At 37.6% G+C, this 22,646-nt stretch overlaps 1 protein-coding gene across 11 annotated transcripts in view; it reads right to left on the reverse strand.

Annotated features, from left to right (window-relative positions):
• Positions 1-22,646, reverse strand: part of ctnnd2a (catenin (cadherin-associated protein), delta 2a) — a 219,618-nt gene that overhangs the window by 185,200 nt on the left and 11,772 nt on the right. For 2 of the 11 annotated variants that reach the window (XM_044104678.1, XM_044104677.1), the window contains exons 1-2: positions 5,279-5,489; positions 1,203-1,333 (exon numbers count right to left, since the gene is read on the reverse strand). In XM_044104678.1, coding sequence (XP_043960613.1) covers positions 1,203-1,331 — 129 coding nt within the window. In that variant the 5' untranslated portion in view covers positions 1,332-1,333; positions 5,279-5,489. Of the gene's footprint in view, positions 1-1,202; positions 1,334-2,192; positions 2,281-3,913; positions 3,962-5,269; positions 5,496-22,646 lie in introns of those variants that run through there. The other 9 variants (XM_044104679.1, XM_044104671.1, XM_044104673.1 and 6 more) reach the window with 8 other exon arrangements.

The following is a 22,646-nucleotide window of genomic DNA, read 5'->3' on the forward strand; positions in this document are numbered from 1 at the left end:
GCAGCACTCTGGTAAAGATATGCCACATGAACATATACAAGCAACCATGACACAGCAGTTAGCATTGCAAGCACATTCATATTGTCTGTCTGATACTAAAAAAAACTTAAAAAAATTATTATTATTATTATTTTTTTTTTTAATCAGAAGATAATTTTATGTGATACACAGTTGAATCTATAGCTGGCTAAATCTCAGTCTTTCTTTTCTAGGATGCAGCATTTTGTTCTGAACCATTATCTGAACGCTATTTTCACTGCCATGCATGAAATCCTAATCCGTTTAAAGTGGGTATTTATTTGGCCAAAAAGAACAAGCATTACAGTTTCAGTCAGTGACATTTTGCAATGGTAGTTTCCCAAAAATGTCTGTTTCCTGAAGACTAAGCATGTTATCTGGAATAAATCAGTTAACCTACCAGTGCGCTTTGAAGTCATAACTGTAAAGACAGGTTGAATAAAAGCAAATATTGTTCCCCATGTGAATTGTAACATAAAGTAGGCAGATTCTACACTTTGCAACCTTCATGCCAAGTTAAGTTCTATTCCTTTCAGGTAAGGACTTACAATCCCAGGATTAAATCGGATTAGATATCTCCACTGAAAATTCTCATCTTTCTCATTACAATCTATATCAAAACGCTGTCTTCTTCCATCATATTGACCCAACATGTCACATCAGAGTAACAACAGCATAAAACTGGAGCTGCAAAACATAGTTTAGTCTTTCACTGCATTTTATTGCAGCTCAACACAGCATGACATGAAGCCTAAAAGCTACATCTACTATTCTTGCAACAAGCCTGTGTTTTTTTTTTTTTTTATTCTTGCAGTACAGTCACCTTCCAACACCTGCTGTAAAGCAACTGCCTTGATTTAAATAGCCATTTGAATTATGTCTATACTAAATACAGCTCTCACCCTATAATCTCCATCATTTCCTTCAATTACCTTTCCAGTCCCTTGGCACCAATCAATCCCTGGTTTCCTGCACACAGCCTGTTTCTCAGAATAACATTGACAGCCTTTAGCCCTGTCTCCTAGCAAGCTGTTCACAAGCTGTGAGGTGAGAGAAGATGACCAAGGGCAAGAAAAAGCAAAAGAAAAAAAAAATGTCCCCAATCCATGAAAACTTAAACATTAGCAAGACCCGGAACTACTTCAGCACACATACATTTGATATATACTTGAGAGGGTTATTACCTGTTCTTTGACAGACGCGAGGATGGATGAGGTGGTCTCCGTCTCAGGTCTGTCGCCGTTAGAGGCAGGCATAACAGGGGCAACCATCGCCCCCTTCTCCTGTTCTGCTGGCTGGTCTGGCACCGGCATTGCTAATAAAAACATGCACAAAAACAAATATCTTTAGGTTAAAATCTAACATTTATTGTACATCATAAGTCCAGGAACTCTAAAACACAACTCTTAAAAAAAAAAAAAAAAAAAGGACCACGCTATAAATAATGAGTTCTTAAAAGAAGCTAACACATTAATTAATCTGCAATGCAAACAGCTAGACTTGTCACTTTCAGTATGTTGCTTTACAAACAGAGGTCCTGGTAGACTTGTTAAAATGTGATGCCCCACTTATCACAGTTTTATGTACTGTATCTGGGCAAGTGATACTCATCAGAAAATTGATTTCGAGACACGGTCCTCTAGTGATTAGTATCTAGGGGAAAAAAGAAACACACATAACATGTGGGTCTTCGTCAAGCCCACATGAGGTAGTGAAGCATCACTTCCCCAATTATGACAAAGTACAATTAGACTATAACAGAAGATACTGTATAATTATTAGAAATAGGCATAATGGACTTGCAATCCAAGGGATGTGCAGTTGAGTGGGATCACTTTTCCAAAAACTTACATACACACCCACACACGGACTATACATACACATACGTTACACCGAGTGTTGGACAATAGGGTTTGTCTGCAGATCAAATACCCAGCCACTCTGTTAGCCAGCAACCCAACTGGAAAACAGGCAGCTAGCAAGACAGGATGATGTTTGTAAATAAAATATGCTGGTGAGGGGCCCTGCGGATAGTAATTTTCACTCTCGCTGACAAACACCACTTCTATGTCTGGCATCTCCCCTCCTAAGTGATGATGAGTCACCAGAGCTTGGCTCCTCAACAACCAGAAACCCCAACAAAGAGCAAATTAGATGTGCTGGCTGGTGCTCACGTTTTCTTTCTCAATGAAACAGACAGATATGGAAGTCACTGAGCTGCCGCCTGATTTCACCACCTTTGCGAACACCAACATTTGTTTCCTAAAGCAAGGCAGAAAACAGAATGACCTTTTTGAAATAATTGCTGTATGACTAAATAGTTGGGGCAAGACAGCTTGTCTTACAACTTTTAGTGACAGCTGAAAGTAATTGCATTTTTCTTTACTTGGATATATCTCAATGCAGAGTTTAGATCATGGTGGGCTCTATTAGGTACTGTGCCAGGGTAAGCACAGTTTGTTTATTTATTTTAAATAAGGATTTTTTGCAACAGAGATGGCAAAAACAGATTAAGCTAGGTTCATGTTCCATAGTGTAGCTGATGCATTAAACTGCTCAGACAAGATTTAAACAACTTTGAAAACTTCATTGTATTGCCAGTTATTGACATAGAAGAACTATAATATTAGCTCATTATATCAAACACGAGCACATGCTATATCATGTATAATTACAGTGTTCAGTATATTAGCAAGCAATTATAGGCCTTTTTGTCCTTGAGAAATGCTGCCTTGTAAGACAGGATTACCTGAATGCCTAAGGAAAAAAACTCACCCCTGCAGTAATTGTACTTTGGAGACTTTGCATGCATCAAAACATCTATCGCCCGTGGAAGCCAGTAATTCAATATATAAAGCACACACACAAACTCTGGGTGATTAGCATCCAGCAGGTGCTGTGCTCGGAAAATTGCAAAGTTGGCTCACTGTTTATTGGCGGCTGCAGGGGCTGGTCCTGGTGCCAACAAATTTGCCATCATAAGTTATAATACTCTGGCACCCCAATAACCTTCCCGGGCTATTGTTAACGTGAACAGCGAAACTGTTGTTCAATAGACATTTTCCACCCTGCAGGATACAAAGTCACAAAAACCTTAAATTGGGTTTTTGTACCTCTGAGGGAACGTTTAATAATATCATATTCTTGCTGATTTGAATAAAGTTTGGCTTTTCATGGAACTAGTGAGGAATGATTGACACTTCCATTGGTATATAGGCCGATTCAGACATGAAAAACTCAGGCGTAGCTCGTTTTAGGCAGTATGTATAAAGATTTAACATTAACTGAAAAAATGGGGAAAAACATAACAAGAAGCAAACTCAGACTCACACTAATTCAGATACACAGATTTATGTGTTGTACTATTGCTTCACAGTGCAAAAACAAAAAGCATGATGAACAAATGAGAATATTTAAAAAGAACACAGTCAGGGCTATTGATGTAAACAATAAACTCCACTCTCTAAACATCTGATTTAGACATTGATTTTATTTTGTTTGGCTTTCAGGGAAAATTTCAGGTTTTTCTATTGCCATTTAGCAACGGGTTGGCTAAACCCTGGACTAAATGCCAGTTTATCGTGGAATTAAGGTTTTATTCCCACCACGAATGTGACAAAGTGGTTCAGTTTGTGTTTACCACTTGTCTCTTATTCTTATTTTTGATTTATTTAATATTTCTATAGTTGGTCGTGATGTTTTAACTTAAACATTGTTAAACAACTTTACTTCACTCACTGTCCCGGGTTAGTTTGTGGTAGCGTTATGTTGCAGTTTACATCTATGCATATGTTTTAGCTAACACTTCTGGATCATTTGATGAATAGAAATGTTTATTTTTTTATCAAGACACATTTCTGGTAAATTATTCGTTTGTTGTTTTTTTTTAACTCACCAATGTTTGTTCCGTTATAGAAGCTACTGGCTGAGAGGCCGGCGTAGAATTTCCTGCTTAAATGGCTCTATGATGTCACTGATTACATTACTGGGTTGTACCAAATGAAGGGTTTTCTTTTATCTGTTGATTGTTTGTTTGTTTGTTTGTTCGTTTCATTTAAAGTAATCTTTTGAGTTGCCCTATATTAGATGTTTTTTTTGTTTGTTTGTTTTTTTTGGGGGGAGGGTTGCAGACCATTCAGTCATGTAGATGAATCTGTAAATAATGATCTTATTCCTGTTTTTCTGTTCAGTTAGATTGTGTTGTTTGGTTTGAGCTGTTCTACTATGGTATGGTCTAATGAAGTGCACCTGTGTTGCGCATCTGGTAGAAGACCAGTATGATTTCAGGTGTTCAGAGCCTAAAATAAATGGTGAACAATAAATTTCGCCAAAAGAATCTGGAACAGGTGGCTGATGCTCCTATTTATCTGTTTTGACCATTTGACTACACTTCCCCACATCATGCATGTATTTTTCAAAAATACCTCCACAAATAAAAGGAACATGCAAACTTTTCAAAGCAAATGTTTCTAGCAGTTTCTGTTGCGCTATGAATTAATGTTGGACTCCACAACTGCTAGAAAGCATATTCACATTTAATAAAAGATCAAAATATGCATTTACAAAATGCCTCGTTGAAAACAGCTGATAAATGATCAAACCTGGGTTTCAAAGATAGCCAGTGAATATCTACAGACACGAGTAGAGTTGGATATTCATATTATATTCAGGCATTTGGCTTGCTTTAACCTTTTGAATCTGCATAAAAGAATAAAGAAATATAGACTGGTCAAAATGCCTTCATGATAATTCAAAGGTACAAAGAGGTCACTCATACTCTGAGTTTGGAGACCTGTGTGTCTGACCTAAGCTCAAAGCTGCGTCTTTCCAAAAGAACTAGCAATTGCATTAAAGGGGCTTTGATTTTTTTTTTTCTTCCCCCCTCTTGTATGCATTTTTTATTAGTTCTTTGTCAAATCTATTCCATCCATGCTCGGTTTTCATTTACTCGAGTTTTCAAAGTAATTAAACGCAATACAAAAACAATATGATTCCTGTAACATAAGCAATAAAGCCTTTGGATTAGGGAATGTAATAACATTGCATGAATTCTTTGGCGACAAGTAGACCTATTGCGCAAACCGAGGAAACAACAACATTTTATTTTGTGTACTGTGGTTTGGTTAAAATGTCTTACTTTTCTTTTTAATTTGCATTTCTAAAGGGAAAAACATACTAGAGTAAACAATGTCAATTAAAAAACAATTTAACATGACAATCTTTTTTTTTTTTTAAGACTTATGACTCTTACCGTGCTTACCTTTGTTGTTATTCTGTCTTTTAAAGCCAAATGTATCCGTCACTTAAACTTAAAGGGAGAGCTGAAGCACATTCACCAACTCCATAAGTAGCAAAAGGGGGTATAGCTGTTGCAAGGACTAATGTAGGCTAACACCCGTTTAGCCTGACTGTGTATGAAGACTGCAACACCTGTGCGTAATTAATACTAATTAAGGTGGTGCCAGTGGTGCTCCAGGACCACTGGCACCACAGAGCAGCACATTCAGCACAGAGCAGTGCTGAATTTGTTGTGTCACAGAAAATCATCCACCACAAATTACACTCATTTATAAATTAGGAGACAGTTACCAATAGCAACCATGATGTTACCAGTATTATTCTCTTTTTCCAATGCTTTATGATTAAGCGGGTTAGCTATTAAAAACCTGAAAACAGACATAGCTGCATGCAGAAACCTTCGACAACCTTGTAATTCCTTCACATTTTGTGTCACTACGTCTACTGACTTGAGTGGGGTTTACTGGTATTTAGCTACATACTGGATGAAAAAAAATTAAAAAAATACTCTGCAAAAGTTGGAGTATGTTTTATAACTTAACCCCCGCTTACTGGGTTGTATTTAAGAGTATCAGAGGAGAGAAGGCTGAATACGCATGCCAAACTTTTCAGATTTTGTTTTATGTACCTCCACTTCCCTATTATGGAGGTTTTCATTTTGTTGAAACTTAAAATCACAATGACATCTATTGAGGGTTGCGGCTATGAGACGATATAATGTTTAAAAGTTCAAGTCATTTCACTACATTTGCAGCACACTAATACAATAGATAAAATCTACCAATAAGGAAGGGAAAAAAAAACAAAAACGAAACGGTCTGTTCCAGCAAACATGAGGTTCAGTCCTCGGTGGTATAAGCGGCACATATCAAGATTTCATGCCATTAGACATAACAGTAGAAGCAGATACTAAATAAACTCTGTCTCTCTTGGTCTTCACTGCAAGCACTTTAGGCTGATTGCCTGAGGGAAGCTGCTTGAAAGTTTTCAAAAAAAGGATTATCCAGACCTAGCATGTGAAAGGTCGCCCTCCTCCTGTAACTTATCTGTTAAAACACAAAATCTTCAAGCAAACCCTGAAATCTTTCTCATTCTCTCACTTCAACGCTCAATTTCCTCATCTAATGCGGCTAATCTGTTAGTTGGTAAATAAAAATCTTAATCAAAAGAATAAAGATTGTCAAGAACAATCCCCAAATGCATTCAGTTATCCACACAACAGTAGCATGCTTTAGTCCCGCTGGTTCAAGTTCATCCACAGCAAACAATGGTAATGCTCCTAATTCCTCAGGATGCTTAAAATGTCTGCATCACCCACCAATTTCCTGTTTGAGTTCCTCTGGTAACATGGTGAACTACAACGATTGCAAAATAATAATAATAAAAATAAATGTGTTGTTGCACACTGGTAAGAGAACAAATCAGTATTGGTAAAAATGCATTACCTCATGGGCAAGTAGATTGTTTAAAGGTCAAGCATAGGACAAAACATCAGTATTCACAAAAGTGAGACAAATGTTAAGAATATCTTAATTCCCTATTCACTTTAAATAGTGAATTGTTTATTATTTGTTAATAAACAAATACCATTCATAAAAATATAGGCTGAATATCATATTGATGAAATATTACATAACAATAACGGACTAGCAATTGCATTAAAGGGGCTTTGATTTTTCTTTCTTCCCCCCTCTTGTATGCATTTTTTATTAGTTCTTTGTCAAAGAACTAATAAATTCCCTATTCACTTTAAATAGTGAATAGGGAATTAGACCATGTCAGGAAATTTGAGCATTTAAAATATGCCATATCTTAAACATAAATGTAATTATTAAATATCTCAATGCGGCCAGGCAAAGAATTTGTTAAATAGCTGCTTAGAAGTATAGAAAGAGATTGTCTTTTTTTTTTTTTCTGTGCAGAAATATTTGCTTGGAAGAGTAAAAGCTATTTAGGTGAGAGAAGGCAAACATTTTCATGTTCAAGAAAATATCAGTCAGGTTTGTCTCATACACATTACAAGGATTGAGGTTTATCATGTCAGCCGCTCTGTAATTAGCAACATAAATGCAAATATTATGGCTTTCTATAGTTTAATGTCATTTAGACTCTGACTACTTTACACTAATTATTGGGCTTTTCTTTTTCTTTTTTTTTTTTTTATAAATGACCCCATTTGTCGTTTCCGCGCAAAACGCTCCTTGTAAAAGCTTTAGGAAAACAAACGAAATAACGTCCCTGCACACACACTTAATATCACTTTGAAGTGTTTAGAAGGAGGTCTAAAACGAGCTAATATGCTGTGACAAATTTCAAAGACAATTTCTTTTAATAATGGCTGCCTGCAACACAGCTATTTGTTCACATTAGGGATGACACAAAGCTACTCTTTGAAAAATAATACTTCCTCAAGGGGGCTTATTGACCTTGAAGGATTTGAGGATTAAGGAAAGCTATAAACAGTAAATTGCACACAAATATAGATTTACACTATTATTATTTACAGTATTAAACTTTAACATTAGGCAGGTTTTACATGCCACAGCTGAGAAGTATGCTTTCTTTCCACTCTCCTAAATGCCAGTCTGCAAATTTGACTGGAATTTTAAGCACAACCTGATTGCTATCAGGCCCGCTGACATATTATTAAATGGTGACTCATATATAATGCTTTCTTCAATTGTAAAAGTTGAAAATGATATACGCGTCAGGTAGATTTTGGCAGAAATGTTAGATTAAGAGTTTGGAATAAATTGTTGCTCAGTACGTGCACCAACCCGGGATCCTCAGGTGCCTGCATTTCATTTATTCCAAACATATGGCTAATAATGTTAATGTCAGCAGAATTGAAGCAAAGCTTAGAAAATGAAGAAATAATAATGATAATTTTCATACCCAATTTCCCCAGCCAATCATTTCTGTCTTCCACAGGCTGCTCTGCCATTCAAGAATTATTCCCAAAGTGTAGCGCACATGATTGTCTAGGATGATTGATAGCTCTAATTTACCTCCATGAAACATCTAATATGAATCTCTGAATAATGTATAATTCGGTTAGCAGAGCTGGGAGCCAGGGAAAGTGCATGGTGCATTCATGACACAAATGCACATCGACAAACATGCATGACATGTTTTGTTGTGAAATTTGTTAGAAACTGCTATGATGCTGAGAAAGAAAAAAAAAATCTGACCTGGTACTTTGTTATAGATTGGATAGAATATTGTTCCATTGGAGAGACGCCTTAACTCAGCTTGATATTCAAACTAAATATGTAATGATTTTACATCAGTGCAATTATGGTTGAAAAAACACTTCATGTATCCTATTGTTTTATTGGTACGTTGGCTTCGGTTAATGTGTCCAAGGAACTAAACATATTTAGTTGTGTGAAAATAATACTGTAACCCCAATATTTGTAACTCAGCACTCTGTTGTGGTTGGATAAATTTTAATATTATTTATTTTAAATGAAAAATCATTCTTGGAGAGAAAAAATAAATAAATAAATAAAAATCAAAGATCTATAAAAGGTGTAAAAAGCACAAGATGAGGGAGAGATGGGTGTAGCCCCAGTCTCCTGCAGGAGACTGGATTCGGGAGGCTGGTCACAGACATCTGCGATCTGATGCCTGAGGCCTGTTTCACAGGCTTTGAAAGAAATCCCAGTGCAAAGCAGTCAACAGAGACAGTAACATTGATTCTTTCAATCAATACCCCCTAACCATTCCTGCTTTAGCATTTCTGTCATATTTATCTCCGTGTTAACCAAAGAACACCAGCTATTTCAACGTCTTCTCTTGAAAATATGAATATGCAATTGGTTTCAATAAAGGAGAGAAATATATGAAGGTCTTGTGCAGATTGTTGTGCTTGCAGCCTGGAGTGCTGTGCATGCCAATACACACATATGGACCGACTTCAGTCAGACAGCTGGGAAGCAGTGCAATGGTTGACCTAGATTGGTGGTGGGTTTGAAGGCAAAAGAAACCATATGCATAAAGAGTCAGAAGTCTCTACTCTTAACAGTGCAAGAACCGAAGGAAACAAGAGTGAAATAATGCTGCTTTTGAGTTTCCAACTTCTGAAATTGTTCATTTTAGACCTTTTATTTTTTCTTTTTTTTTAACTGAGGTTAATAAGCCAGAAAGGCAAAAAAAATTGGATATAGGAAGCCTTCTTGTCATTTAAAATGGTAGCAGAACAACCCATGTATATAATCCTTATGTGTACAGGACAGAATTATTTGACAACTGGATATGAATGACTCACACTGCCTTGATTGTTGCTTCTTAACCACAATGTTCCAAACCATATCAAATGTAGACAGGATGTAGGTCAATACTAATCAGTTGTTCCCTAATTCTCATCACAATTGAAACTTAAGTAAGCAAAGTACTAAGCAATAAATAACACCAAATCAAATATAAATAAAAAACTCTTGCCGGTGATTCTCTGGACTTTAAAAGTAACTGAAGCTGTTGATGACAGCATATTTTAGCAAAGACCAGTATTACCACTGGTGATAACAAATGCAACAACACCTTGTTGTTGCATTTGTTTATTTAAAAAAATAAATAAATAAAAATCAAGAAACTAAAGTAGTTTCATCAAATTTACTGACAACCTATTATATTCGTGGGCTCATTAACACGTCTAAAATGATGCTGTCACTTCCCAGAGCTGCAGCTGTCAGCAGGGAGCCAGTTTGCCAGAAATTTCACTCTCGCTTTTCAAATCAAGGGTGTGAGACACAGGAAGTTGTAGAAACTCAACTCTCTCAACAATAAAGACGAATCGGATTAAACAGCGCGCAGAAAATTGCCTATCGATGGGAAAGCTTGCTGATGTGCCGGCAGCATGGCTCAGGGAGTTGCCCGACTCTCACTCAGGTTCTGCTAAAATCTCATCTCCAGCCTCCTGCAGCTCTTTCTGGGAGAACGTGGGCGTAGCTAATGGATAAATGACTGAGCAGGAGAGTCCGAGCACTAAAGAGGATAAGAACTATACTTTAAACAGCAGACAGGGGATGAGAATGAGACCGGAAACAATGGAGAAACTAACAGTGATTGTCGGGGAAAAAATAGAAATCAATCACTATTATACTTTTTTTTTCTGATATGTCAGAGCAGTAACATTCATGCCATAATCTCTTTTGACAGTTTGATACCTTTTAGTGGCTTTCTTAAAAAAAAAAATGAGAGAGAATCTTTGGGAAGGTGATGAAGGCTGTGAAAGTTACATGCATCAATGACATTCAGAACTAACAAAGTGTGTATGTGTGGGAGATTATATTTAAACATAAATTTGAATGATGTTATTATATATTTTTTTTTTCCATTTATTGAGATGTCTTGCACAGTGCCTTGACAAAGCATCCATATTCCTTTAAACATTTTCACACTTGGTGAAAATAAAACCACCATTTTTATTATTTTTTTCAGTTGTCACAGGGGGGAGGGACACACAATATCCCATAAATATTAAACAGAAATCTAAATCCACACACACAAATGCGCAAAAAAACAAAAAACAAACTCAGTTTAGCAACCACCCATATAAACAATATTTATATTTTATTGCTCCTGCAACTGTGATAAAATATTTCAGTGAGTGAAATTCTGTTTTCCCAGTCCGCTCATTCTCTGACAGATTTCTATAGACACCTTCCTGAGGGGACGCGCCTCATCGGGCTAAAAAGCATCATTCTATAAGAAAACCACAAAGCATTCTGCATTTTATAGTGTTTTTAAAGAGATGAATATTTTCAGATGAATTAGATATACTGTAACTTTATGAAACTTTTCACAAACTACTATTTATGTCTTATGCAGTTCCTAAAGTTAAAGAACTTTTATATATGTTTTCATCCTCATTTCTTTAAAGTTTCCCACAAAGACGACATGGTCCCTCCAGGACTGTAATAAAGACATAACCCCAAAAAATCTTGATGTTTCATATTGTCCTTCACTGTATGTTGCAATGTTGACAAACTGTGTGACATCCGAAAAATGATTTTCCTCAGTGTGTTTTTTTTTTTTTGGCTTAGATGTTGAACAACATTCAGAAACATGGTCTTTTAATTTCCTAATTATGAGTCTAGCCTGTTAGAAATAAACACAAATCACTTTTGTATAAAGAAATAATAAAATATTACAATAATGCCTTTGTCTTAATACATAATTATCAAGCAGGTGCTAATGGAAAAAATTATGCATCAGCATTCAGACGTCAAAATGAAAAAATTGAGTGCTGTTCACAAACCTTTGCTAATGTGACTGAGAATATTGTTTTGTTGCTGTGGGAAGCACACCTAAAAACCAACTTAGTTATTTGTTTGCTGCGTCAGTGTTGTCCTATTTTACATTTTTTAAAGACATGAGCTTTTAGCTGGCTTATTAGAGGAAAGGAGATGGATTTAGAAAGGCAAAGCCTTTGATTTTAAGGTTTGTTGCATCAGGTAGCTGTCCATGGTGCTGAAAAAGACTTTGCTTCTTTTTTGTTTGTGTGTTTTTACTCTGTTAGAGTTTCTCTATCCCTTTGATTTGTTTTCTCCCTAATACGATTTTATTCCACCTTAAGGGGGAACAAAAGCAAAGAGGTCTTTGAAAAAGCACGAGCAAATTGTAAAGAAAAACCTCAGATGAAGAAAAACTTTCTTTCCACACGAACAAAGCGGGTCAATTACGGTCAATTGCAAGGGGATTGAACATGTCAATTTATTTACTGTATTCACTGTAGAGAAATGTCTACTTCTCAGGGTGAACTGCACAATCATTGTGCATTGTATTATTCATGAAGTGTCAGAATGCATTATCCTTCAGTCATTCCTCTCTCATCTATGCGACGTTATCGTTCAGGTGACTTTTGCAGAGCCCCCTAATCTGCTAAAGCCAAAGACGACATGCATTCAGAGCAACCGTGTGCAGATGGAGAGAGCAGTTTTAGAAAGCGATTCTAAAACCAGCATCAATACCTTTTATCTTAAAAGAAAACAAAAACGTGGACACACAGAGGAGAGGAAAGGTGAAACTGGGTGAAGGAGGACTCAGAAGGGGAGCAAAGAGCAACACGGTGGGGTCCATTTGATAACCTTGACCATAACTTTCATTATGTGCTTTCCTGCATGTCGAGATATGAGTGACATTCAAAGGGAATAAGGAGCAACATTTACCTGGCCGTTATCTCTAAGACAGCAGACATGAGTCGGCTTGTGATCTAATAAAACTCTGTGACAGCGACAAAATGAGAAGGAAGATACATCTGTAAAAGAGAAACAGGTGGTCATTTTCTATTTGAATGTTGTTTGTTTTTCCTTTTTGTTTGTTTGATTTTTTTCTTACTATTATTACTTTCACATACTATTGTAAACATGAAACAAATTCTCAGATGCCACTGGCAACTGTGACATGCACCAAAAAAGCAAGAGACTTTAATTTTCCTCCTGTATCCTTTAGATACCCCAAAGTGATTTTAGAGCAGCCGCTCAAAAAGGAAAGAGATCAAAAGTGACAGGTCAGTTCTGTCAAAAAGGTGGATAGATATAGAGAAAATAGGGTGAAACTATAAATAAGAGCAGGGTAAAAAAAAGAACAGAAAAAAAAAACACAACAATGGAAAGGAGTCATGGTCAGTTACCATGTGAGTTAAATCCACACACAAAGAGACAGGTTAAGGATGCAACAATTAATCTGTCAATTTTAATTTTCGATTACTGCTGATGAGTGTTCAGAGAAATCTGATGTTTGTGTCCTATGCAGAACGGAATGGAGACTAAGAATTTCCATTAGATTGGAATCCATAAAATCCTTTTAAAAAAGGGTTGGACATTTCTTCGCTTGTAGTCCTACAAAAAGATAAAGAAATCAATAAATACAGATGTTAAAAATTGGTGTTGACCAGGAAAAACCTCATTAGTGCCTTTCTGAAAAAAAAAAAATCTTGCCAATTTAAACACAAGACAAGCTCTTGGAGAAAAATAGTCGATAGGCATTCAACTGCAGATTTTAATTCAAACGTCTCTGTAAATCAAACCCTACGATGCTGTTGATACTCTCATGCCAGCAACTAATATAGGCAACTAATTGCATAATTTTGTGCAAAAAATACACGTCTGCAGAGACACATTCAAGAGCAAAATGGCATGCTTTTAATAAATTAAAACAGTAGTGACTTAATGCTTTTGATTAATTTGATCAAGACCACATCCAAGTAACACGGTCAACCTCAAACAAGACCGTGAGCGCACATCTGCTCGGACATTGACTCAGACGCTGACCATACCGTTTCTACTCCCTCCTCTGTGACCATTTCCTGTTTATGGTGCTCCCACAGCTTACCGCAATATAAAAATTTACTACTCCCATCCAGAGTAGTGGCCTCCCTTGGCTATAAAACTCACCAGAAGTAAAACATGGGATGTATAAAACCACAGTTGCTGTGAGGCGGCATGACAGAATATTCCCCCCCCCCCGACCCGAAAAGGTAAGATTGGAAGCGTGGACATCAAGATGGCCATCTCTCACAGTCTTGACAGTTAATGCATCCATAATTTATACTAGATGGCAGCTCTAGCAGGCACACAGATGCACACCTCTGTGACACAAAGCATTCGTTAGCTCCTTAACTTGATTTGACTGTTGTAATTGAACGTCCAACCTCATCCTAAAAGCACAGACCCACGGTAGATTCTCAATTTTTTGTGTGTAGATGATGTTTTCTTTTGTTAACTATACCCTCGAACTAAACCAAATGACTGAAGCGTCAAATTTTAAGTTTATCAGACTCTTTCTTCCGACTGAAAGTTGAACTGAATAAATCTGATTGAGAATCTGTAGAGGGCGCTAAAGATTTTGGCGATAGGAGGCGTTCTAACCTGGAAGACATACATCTGATTTTCAGAAGTAACTCACTGAAATACCAGTAAAAAGAAAACAGAAAAGAAAAAAAAAAGACAAGTTGATCAGGTCTTATAAGAAGGGTTTGATTGCAAGCAGTTTCAATGTTTTAGCAATTTTATATAAAGCAAATAATTTCATATAATCAGCTTTCACAGACTTGATTATGTAAATTTAGAAGCTCTCTTGTCACTGCAGATATTTATTTGCCACAAGAGGCTCAATTACCAAGCCTACAACCCCCCTGTCCATAACCATTCCATCTTCACTCATGAGCAAAGCATCAAGATACTCGAAGCTTTACGCTGAAAGCAGAGACTTATCCCAAACGTGTGTTTCCTGTTGAGAACCATAACCATGGTTATACTGACCATCGTGCATAACAGTCATCATTGGTATTATACAGGATAATGCACAATGTCACAAATCTCCAGTAATCTCAAGCTGGTGTATAGTCAGTGAAATGACTGTACTTCAGTGGCCTCTACAGTCTGTATTTCTCAGTCCAGCTGAACCTTATCAGAAACATATTGCAAAGGTGAATCTACAAAAGATTAACCAAAAATGCTAACTTTCTTGATCTGTTAAAATAAGAGTTATGTCCAAGTTGGCAATGTGAATGGCAGGTTAGTCTAAAATATTTTGCAAAACTATTGATGTCCATTTAACTTTTTTATAATATATATTTTATTATGTTACTACAGCCATCATTATATTTTATTCTGTTTCTGTCTCTCTTTTTACTGATTTTTCCTCTTGGAAATGTATTTGTAACTGTTGGGAAACACGAGGAAAACTTGAAATGGTTATTCTTAACTGTAATATACTCGGGTCATCAGCGGGGGGCGTCATGTTGTGTCAGTCTCGATTTTCAGGTTGGTAGGCTAACGTTTTTTATTCTTCCTTTGATTGGATTATGTTGATAATAGCTGGGCTGTTGCTGCAAAAACACTCAGAATCAAGATGCTTTACTTTTGGCTTCTGTGGACATGTCAGCCGCTGTGTCACACACACACACACAAAACCACGCCTTCAATGAGCATGATCACACCTTGAACAATTGTCTGGAAAGACGGTAAGAGGAAAACTGCTGTGATTACTGAAAAACACAGCCTGGATTTAACACAGCTTCCCAGAAAGTCACACTTGGAACATTGCTCACTTGGCCAGACAAAGAGTTTTGTCTGTGGTTGCCAATTTTTAATCAAGCACATGTATTTACAAATGCACATGCACACAGCTTCATTTTCTTTCTTTCTTTTTTTGTTTTTTTGTTCCCCCACACACTTAGACAGACTAACCAGCTGCCCCAAGGCCTTTTGGCTTCCGAATAAGGACAGAGTGCTCCATTGTTTTCACTGTGATTCAGTTATTACACAGAGATTAACACTGTGAAACTCCTCTGTGCCACCCAGGGGCTTTGGATCCAAAGAGAATTTGCACTAAATGCCTTTATCTTTCTCTCTCTCCTCTTCTCCTCTCTTCGTCTCCCGTCCCATCTCCCTCTATTTCACGCTCCTTACACACACACAAACATACTTGCGCATAATGTTGCGCACACACCTATTCGAGCATCGCCAGACAGTCACAATTATGGCTGAACGTGTTTCACCCAGACGGGCACACACACCCACACACACTCTTTGCTCTCGCACTGGTCTGGAAGAACGTGTTTAGCGCCTGATAAGACGGAGAATGGGACAACATTAGAACAGAAATGCCAGCGCAGCAGCATTTCTGTCACAAACACACACCTGATGCACATGTCTGAACAATGTGCGCATATACGCACTCGCACATTTATTTCAGACACACAAAGTTCTTTTATTATGTTGCTAGCTAAGCTTGTTACTACTTGTTTCTGTAAAGTAATTATTATTACTATGCAATCATTTCTAGCTACTTACCGTTGCTTTCTATTATTTAAACATTTTAGTTCTTTCTATCTGATGTGGTGCTTCCTGTTTGCCTTAACAACCTAATTAACTTACCAAATGTAAGCTGAACTATATTTCCAAAAGCATTAAGGCTGTGGATTTAGTGCCAATATCACTGTGGGTAGGTTTTGGTCAAAGCCAAATGGGGGGAAAAAAAAAAAAAAAAAGAGAAAAATGGAGGGCACTGATTTATATTTAAAAATGCAATTATGCTTCTACCTACAATGCTGGGAGAGATTCCATAATAGGTGTGGTAGCTCTGGAAGAATTTTTTCTACTACAAAAAGCAGAAAAGTTCTTTGTACTGAAGATAAAATATCAGAGGACGATATATGTACCGGTGTGTAATACGTACACAGAAGGATAGGGGAAAGGGAACAGGGAATGGAAAGTGACGCGTGGTGCTGGGCTTTGTGGGAGTGAAAGGAAGGAGGAGGAGATGGAAGGAAGGGAGGGAGAGGTGTGTGAACGGCAGGATGACATCATGCCGATACGACTGAGGCAGCAGGGTCCCAGTGGGATCTCCCCGCCTTTGACAGATGTACAGCATCTCACTGGGATCAAACACAAGCAGCAGGCGGACTTCAGCTCAGAGCAGCTGGAGGAGCATGAAATTAACATCCGAGCTTTGCTTGCGAGTCCGCTCATGTGGGTGCTGCCACGACTTTTAGCTTTGTGTCTCGGATGCATACAGCAGAATTTATTTATCCGTTTCATAGACTTGTAAGAATTACTGTACAATGCATTTGATAAAGCCTTTTTCTCCCCAGGAGCGGGTCATGTTCTCCAATAGAAAAGGTGGCAGGAGACTATTCTCAGCCTCCCTGGGTGAGGCAGAGCTTCAGGTCCAGGACAAACAGTGTGGCGTTTATCCTGGTCGGGGAATCGCAGTCCAGACTATTATACTTGCAGAGGTTTTTTGGGGGGGAGGAGGACGGAAGAGATTTTTTGGAAATTTTCAAACCGTGTTCTTTAGAATGCACTGGAGAAAGTTAGTCTGTGGAAATGGTCAGTGACGATACTTAGAAAGACTCTGCCATTAAAACTGTTGGTACTAAGGAAACTGAAGTTATTAAGGACACATAACTACCAGAAAGTTCAAAAATGGCATTGATCTTGTTTAAACTGAACTCTAAAGCTGCCAACTAATGTCAAGGCTGAGTGTATGCTTATGCCATTACCTCGACCGGAATCTGTGATTGGCAGCTGCGTCCTCACTGAGTTTGTTAAACAATAAGTTCATCCTCAGGCTTCTAAATTAATCCTTTGCTAGATTTTGTTCAAGAAGCACGTGGATTTTTTTGTTTTTGTTTTTTTGCTCTATAAAACATACATGCAAGACACAGCTATCGATGTACCTCTGAGTCGAAAGCATCAGATCACCTTTCTTTACACTGGTAGACTGCCATTTAATGGCATTATTGATTTTCCTTTGACCACAGAATTGCTTCAAAGATTGTAAGCAATTGTAGCCGAGCTGTAATAACCTCAGATTTCTCTCTCATACTCTCAGACCGTGCAAGATAAGCCGACATTGTATAAATCTTTATTTAATTTGATTTGGTTTATTGAATAGTGAGAAATGCAAAACACATGAATGAGCTCTCCAATATGAGTTCTGTTGCTTCAAAGCAAATGCTAATTTGCTACAAATGCCAGAGAAGGGCTAAAAAGATAAATCAGAAAAGCTGGGTAACAAAATACAATAAAATAATAAGATTAAGTCAAACAAATGAAGATGGCACAAATGTGGGGCTTGGTAGGGTTGGGGTTTTAAGAATATAAGATAGAAAGGTGCAATTATGTACTAGCATTTCTAAAACTTATATTTAAAACCAGACTTTTTTTGTTTGTTTTTTTGGCTAAATTAGCCCAACGAGAGTGGATTTGTTTAATGAGTTCAAGTCAGCAATCAATTTCAGACGAACAGATTTTCTGTAAATAAATAAATAAATAAAATTATGGGTTTATTTTCAGAAAGCTGTTTGAGCATCTAATAATCTTGGAAATAAAATGGTCACATTAAACCGTTTTAGCAGACCTGTGTCGATCATTATTATTTTCACGGAAACGAAGGGGAATAAGTTTGTCTGAACTGAATCCATGACAAAAAGAATTTTTTAGCAATGTCTAGTATGAAAATCCATAGGATTTATTGTACTCTACACAAGAAAAGGGGAAAAAAACAGATTTTTCAACTGATTATATTTGTAAGAACAGCAGGATATCCGCATTTTTTATGTTCCTTTATAGTCCTGCTCCCCAATTTTGCTTCCAATGCAAGCTATATTATTTATGAAGCATTTCATAAAATATAAGTAATACCAAGTACTTTATCAAGGTTAAAAAAATGAATAAATTATTCACACCAGAAAATATTAAACCCAGTCAATAGAATAAAAATAATTGCTAGAAAAAAAGGTCAGTGTCATTGAAACCATTAAAACCTAGAAAGTACAAACCGAAAACCACAGGAACTCAAAACATTAAGGTTCTAAATTACATAAGACAAGTAACGATAAAATGTGGATTTGTATTTCATTTTCGATCAAATTAAAACATTAAATTGTAATGTAAAAACAACATTAAAAAGATGAATGTTGCTGATTCTGGAAGTCCAAATAACATTAATGAACAGATTAAAATAAATAAATGATCTAATATGATATGCCATAAGAAATAATTAAGTTCAACTAAAAGCAGGGCTGTTTTAATCTTATTCTCCTACTGGCTCACTACAGCATAATACTTTCTGCTTTGTGATACTTCAGCTGTCATAGTAACCGAATTGCTACTGAGCTAATAGTTACCATGGTTTCTCAACAAGCAGAGCTTATTTGCTCCACAGACTCTGTTGGTAACCCCGCTGAACCACAATGTGTCCTGTGGCGCATCCAATACACACATTGTGCCTTTTGTCAAATGATTGCACCAGGATACATTCACTTTTGTTTTTTTGTTTTTTTTTATTTTATTTTATTTTTTTGTAACTGTGTGTGTTTGTGTCACATATCTACAGTAACAACATGTTCATGAGCTACACACGCAGCTGGGCGCTATCTTGTTCAGCCACACCAGTCAGCTAACAAAGAGCGTCCACTGCTGGGCGGGCAGCTGAGGGCAGCGGGCCTCTGCTGGAGAAGCGGGAGGAGACCACGGCTGTCTTTGACCTCCCGCTGTCGTAGTGAATGTGCCCTAATGGGAGAAAAAGTAACACTGTCTGACTTCCCCACGAGGAAATGGAAAATCAATTTGCCACACAGCAGGAGGGCACAGCTTCCCACGCTGTATACAAAACAGAAAGAAAAAAGTAAATGAGCGCTTACTTCCCCGTCACCTGTCTGTATGTGGTCAGAGCGTTACGTGTCACGGCAGAACACGTATGTGCCTACGTCCGCCGCTTCAAATTTGCTTCGACGACCAATCTAAATCACGTCGCATGGAACAAAAAGAAATTGATTCCTCCAAACACAGGGCTGCAGTGGTGTCCTGCTCAAAGTCGTGGTCCTGATGTAACACTCTGAAACACTTTAATACACAATATTTCAAAACCAGCCTGCCAGTCTCGCCAACTACACCTCACCCTTTTGCCATAACAGTTTTAGGCTTTTCCTGCTGTGGAGGCCTCTGAATCTCGAAAAGATCAAAGTAAGACGCTTGACTATCGATGTTTTAATTATACCTTGTGATCTTTGTTTTATCTTTCGCAAGCTTCAAAGATAAAACTGCATAGAAAAATGCCATGATTTATTTTCCTGCAGAACACAATTAGAGAAAATTAGGCTTGAGGAGAGTAGAGATAATCTACTAGCCTGGTAAAAAATAAATAAATAAATAAAACAGTCCTTTGCCTCACAGAGAGGGTCTGAATCCTGAGCCGTAGGCGTGATCTCTGCTGAAGTTTTTACCCAATCACTAACGCTTGACTGTGATGTATGTAATGTGGTAAGCTCAATGAAGCTTACCATGAATTGTGTGCACTGTAAACAATCCCATAAATGCTCCTCTTTAATTAATCAATATTAAGAAATGTGGCCAGCAGGATTGAAAGTGCTAAGTCCCTCCTCCTGGCACTGATTGGCTGTTTCTGACGGCGGGCAGAGCATTTCTGTAGGTAGCAGTAGGACCACAGGGAGGCTTTGAATCCCGTTTTTTCCCCACAGATTATTTTTCTCATATTTTACTGTTAGAACATAGTAACAGATTTAAGAAATATGTAAAAATCATGTTTTTTTTTTTAATAAAAGTTACATTTTTAATAGTAGTTTAGTCATAGGCTTTGTAGACCAATCTCCAAATGCAGTGTAGGCGCTTTTGACCGTAAGGTTCTATTTTCCTCTCGTAAACGTTTGCAGCAACACTGTAGTGATGGCTTTATTCTGACAACAGGACCGATTTGATTTCAACAGAATTTTTTATTTCCCGTTTACTTTTTACACAAACACAGTCACATCAAGCCAGGGCCATTTGAGATGTTCCCGTTATGGTGACTCAAAAATAGAAAACAGAACTGTTTGACATTTCATCTTTTCAAACAAATACCATCCTTGAGGGGAAATTAAAGTTTTTATCATTCACATTCTTTTTTAAAAAATTGCAGAAAAAAGCAGACTGCCAGGATATGGTGGAGAGTAATTAATTACCACAGCGATAAGACACGGTATTGAATGGAAAAATGGCTCGTGAAGGTAGGAATAAAGATCACTATATTCATCCAGCTCAGAACGCACTCCTCTGAACTGGTGTGCAACTCCGAACATCTTGAGCAAGTGCAGTAAAATGCTGGTGCAAAATGTATCACTTTAAAACAGTCTCGGACCGAGCACCCAATGGGATTTATAAATGGCAAAAGCCACACAGTGAAAATTACTGTCGTTTAAAAGTGAGCTTTTGTGGAAACACTAATACTGACCATCCACAGAGAGTAATGATACGGATTAGGTAGCCCACCTGCAATAAAAGTAATCCCCAGGCTTGCTTGCAGTGTCTGTGAAATCAATATCATTTTATTTTCATCTAATGGAGAAAAATATACAGTCTACCTTAGGATACAAAAAATAAAAAAAAAACTTTCTGAGCCAGAGGCCCCACTGTAAAAACATCTTCCATCATCTCACGTGGCAGAACAGGTCTGGTTATCAGGACTAAAGTCACACAAGCAAACCCGCAGCAGCAGTGAACTACACTCTAAAACTCTCTGCTACTAAATCTATTTATATTGTGCAAGTTCACAAGAGAAGTTATCCCATGCAGCCTTTATTGAAAAAGAAAAGAGCTCCAATTAAAATCCAACTGCATACAGTCCAAGTGCAATCCAGCTCAGTTTGGACTTTTCTGGTTCTTTGAATTTTGTAGTTTGTTTCTGAGCATGTATATATGTGTGCGTGTGTGTGTGTGGGCATGGGTGGGAGCGTGCACGAGTGTGTGTGTGCTTTAGGTCTCGGCTGCAGGGTGTATTTTTTGTTCCTCTTATGATCAATTGTTTGGCTCTCGGTTTTTGAGTTTGTATCAACTTGTCTGCCTACAATCCGCAGAGAAAAAGCCAGAGGAGAAAAAGAGACAAAAGAGTGACAGAAATGGTGCGCCTGTGTCTCTGCGTGAGCGTCGCCATTTCTCAGCAATATTTTGTCGGTGGGGAATCAGCAAGTCCTTTTTTCCCCTCAATCCCTTTGAAGGCCTTCCTTTGACATATAGAGACTTTGCTCCAAATTTCTGGCACAGGCCCAAACACAGCAGATTTTGAGCCTAATTGGTCTAAATGGCAGCACGGGGCTTCTTGTCTTACCAAATGACTAAAGCTTTTCAGTTCAAGCAGATTTATCTGGTTTATCTGGAACGCATTCAAAAGTGAAAAATCTTAAGTCATAAACTTCACACATACAGATGTGTCAATTACAGCACACGAAAACTCAAGAATTACATTTAAAATAGTCACCCTATCACTCTTCCACTGAGCCAGTCTTTGGCTATGATTATCAAATCAGTATTTCTGCTCTTATGTGGATCAGTGGAGCTTCTGTCAAGTCTTTTACCATCGAACACTAAAGGCACAGACGTGCCCTCGCAGACTTCTTCTATTCTTGGATGCCACAAAATGCACAGATCAGATCAACAGATTCCAGCGATGATTGGATGGTCCCAGCAGTATGTAGCAGCTCTACTGTATACAATTTTAACAATAAATCACTGGTCGGTTTCATTTTCTATTTTTCTTGCAATTTTGATGGCGACACCAAATATTTTTTCCCTTCACTGCTCACATGCAAGAGACAGCAGAACTGATGCACATCTGTCATGTTGTCATGTACACACGTCGTTAGAAATTCATGAGCTGCACATTACCAAAGTTAATTTATATGCGGGTAACATAAACGGGGAGTCACTTGATGAATTATACACTGCACATGCAGCCCACGGAATCCAGACGAGAGAAGTCAATGTGAGCTTGCCATTCTATAATCTGGCTCTGATTGAAATCTGCATAACCCACGCAGGAGA

Source organism: Gambusia affinis, linkage group LG21 (assembly GCF_019740435.1).
Source record: "Gambusia affinis linkage group LG21, SWU_Gaff_1.0, whole genome shotgun sequence".
Classification (NCBI taxonomy): Eukaryota; Metazoa; Chordata; class Actinopteri; order Cyprinodontiformes; family Poeciliidae; genus Gambusia; species Gambusia affinis.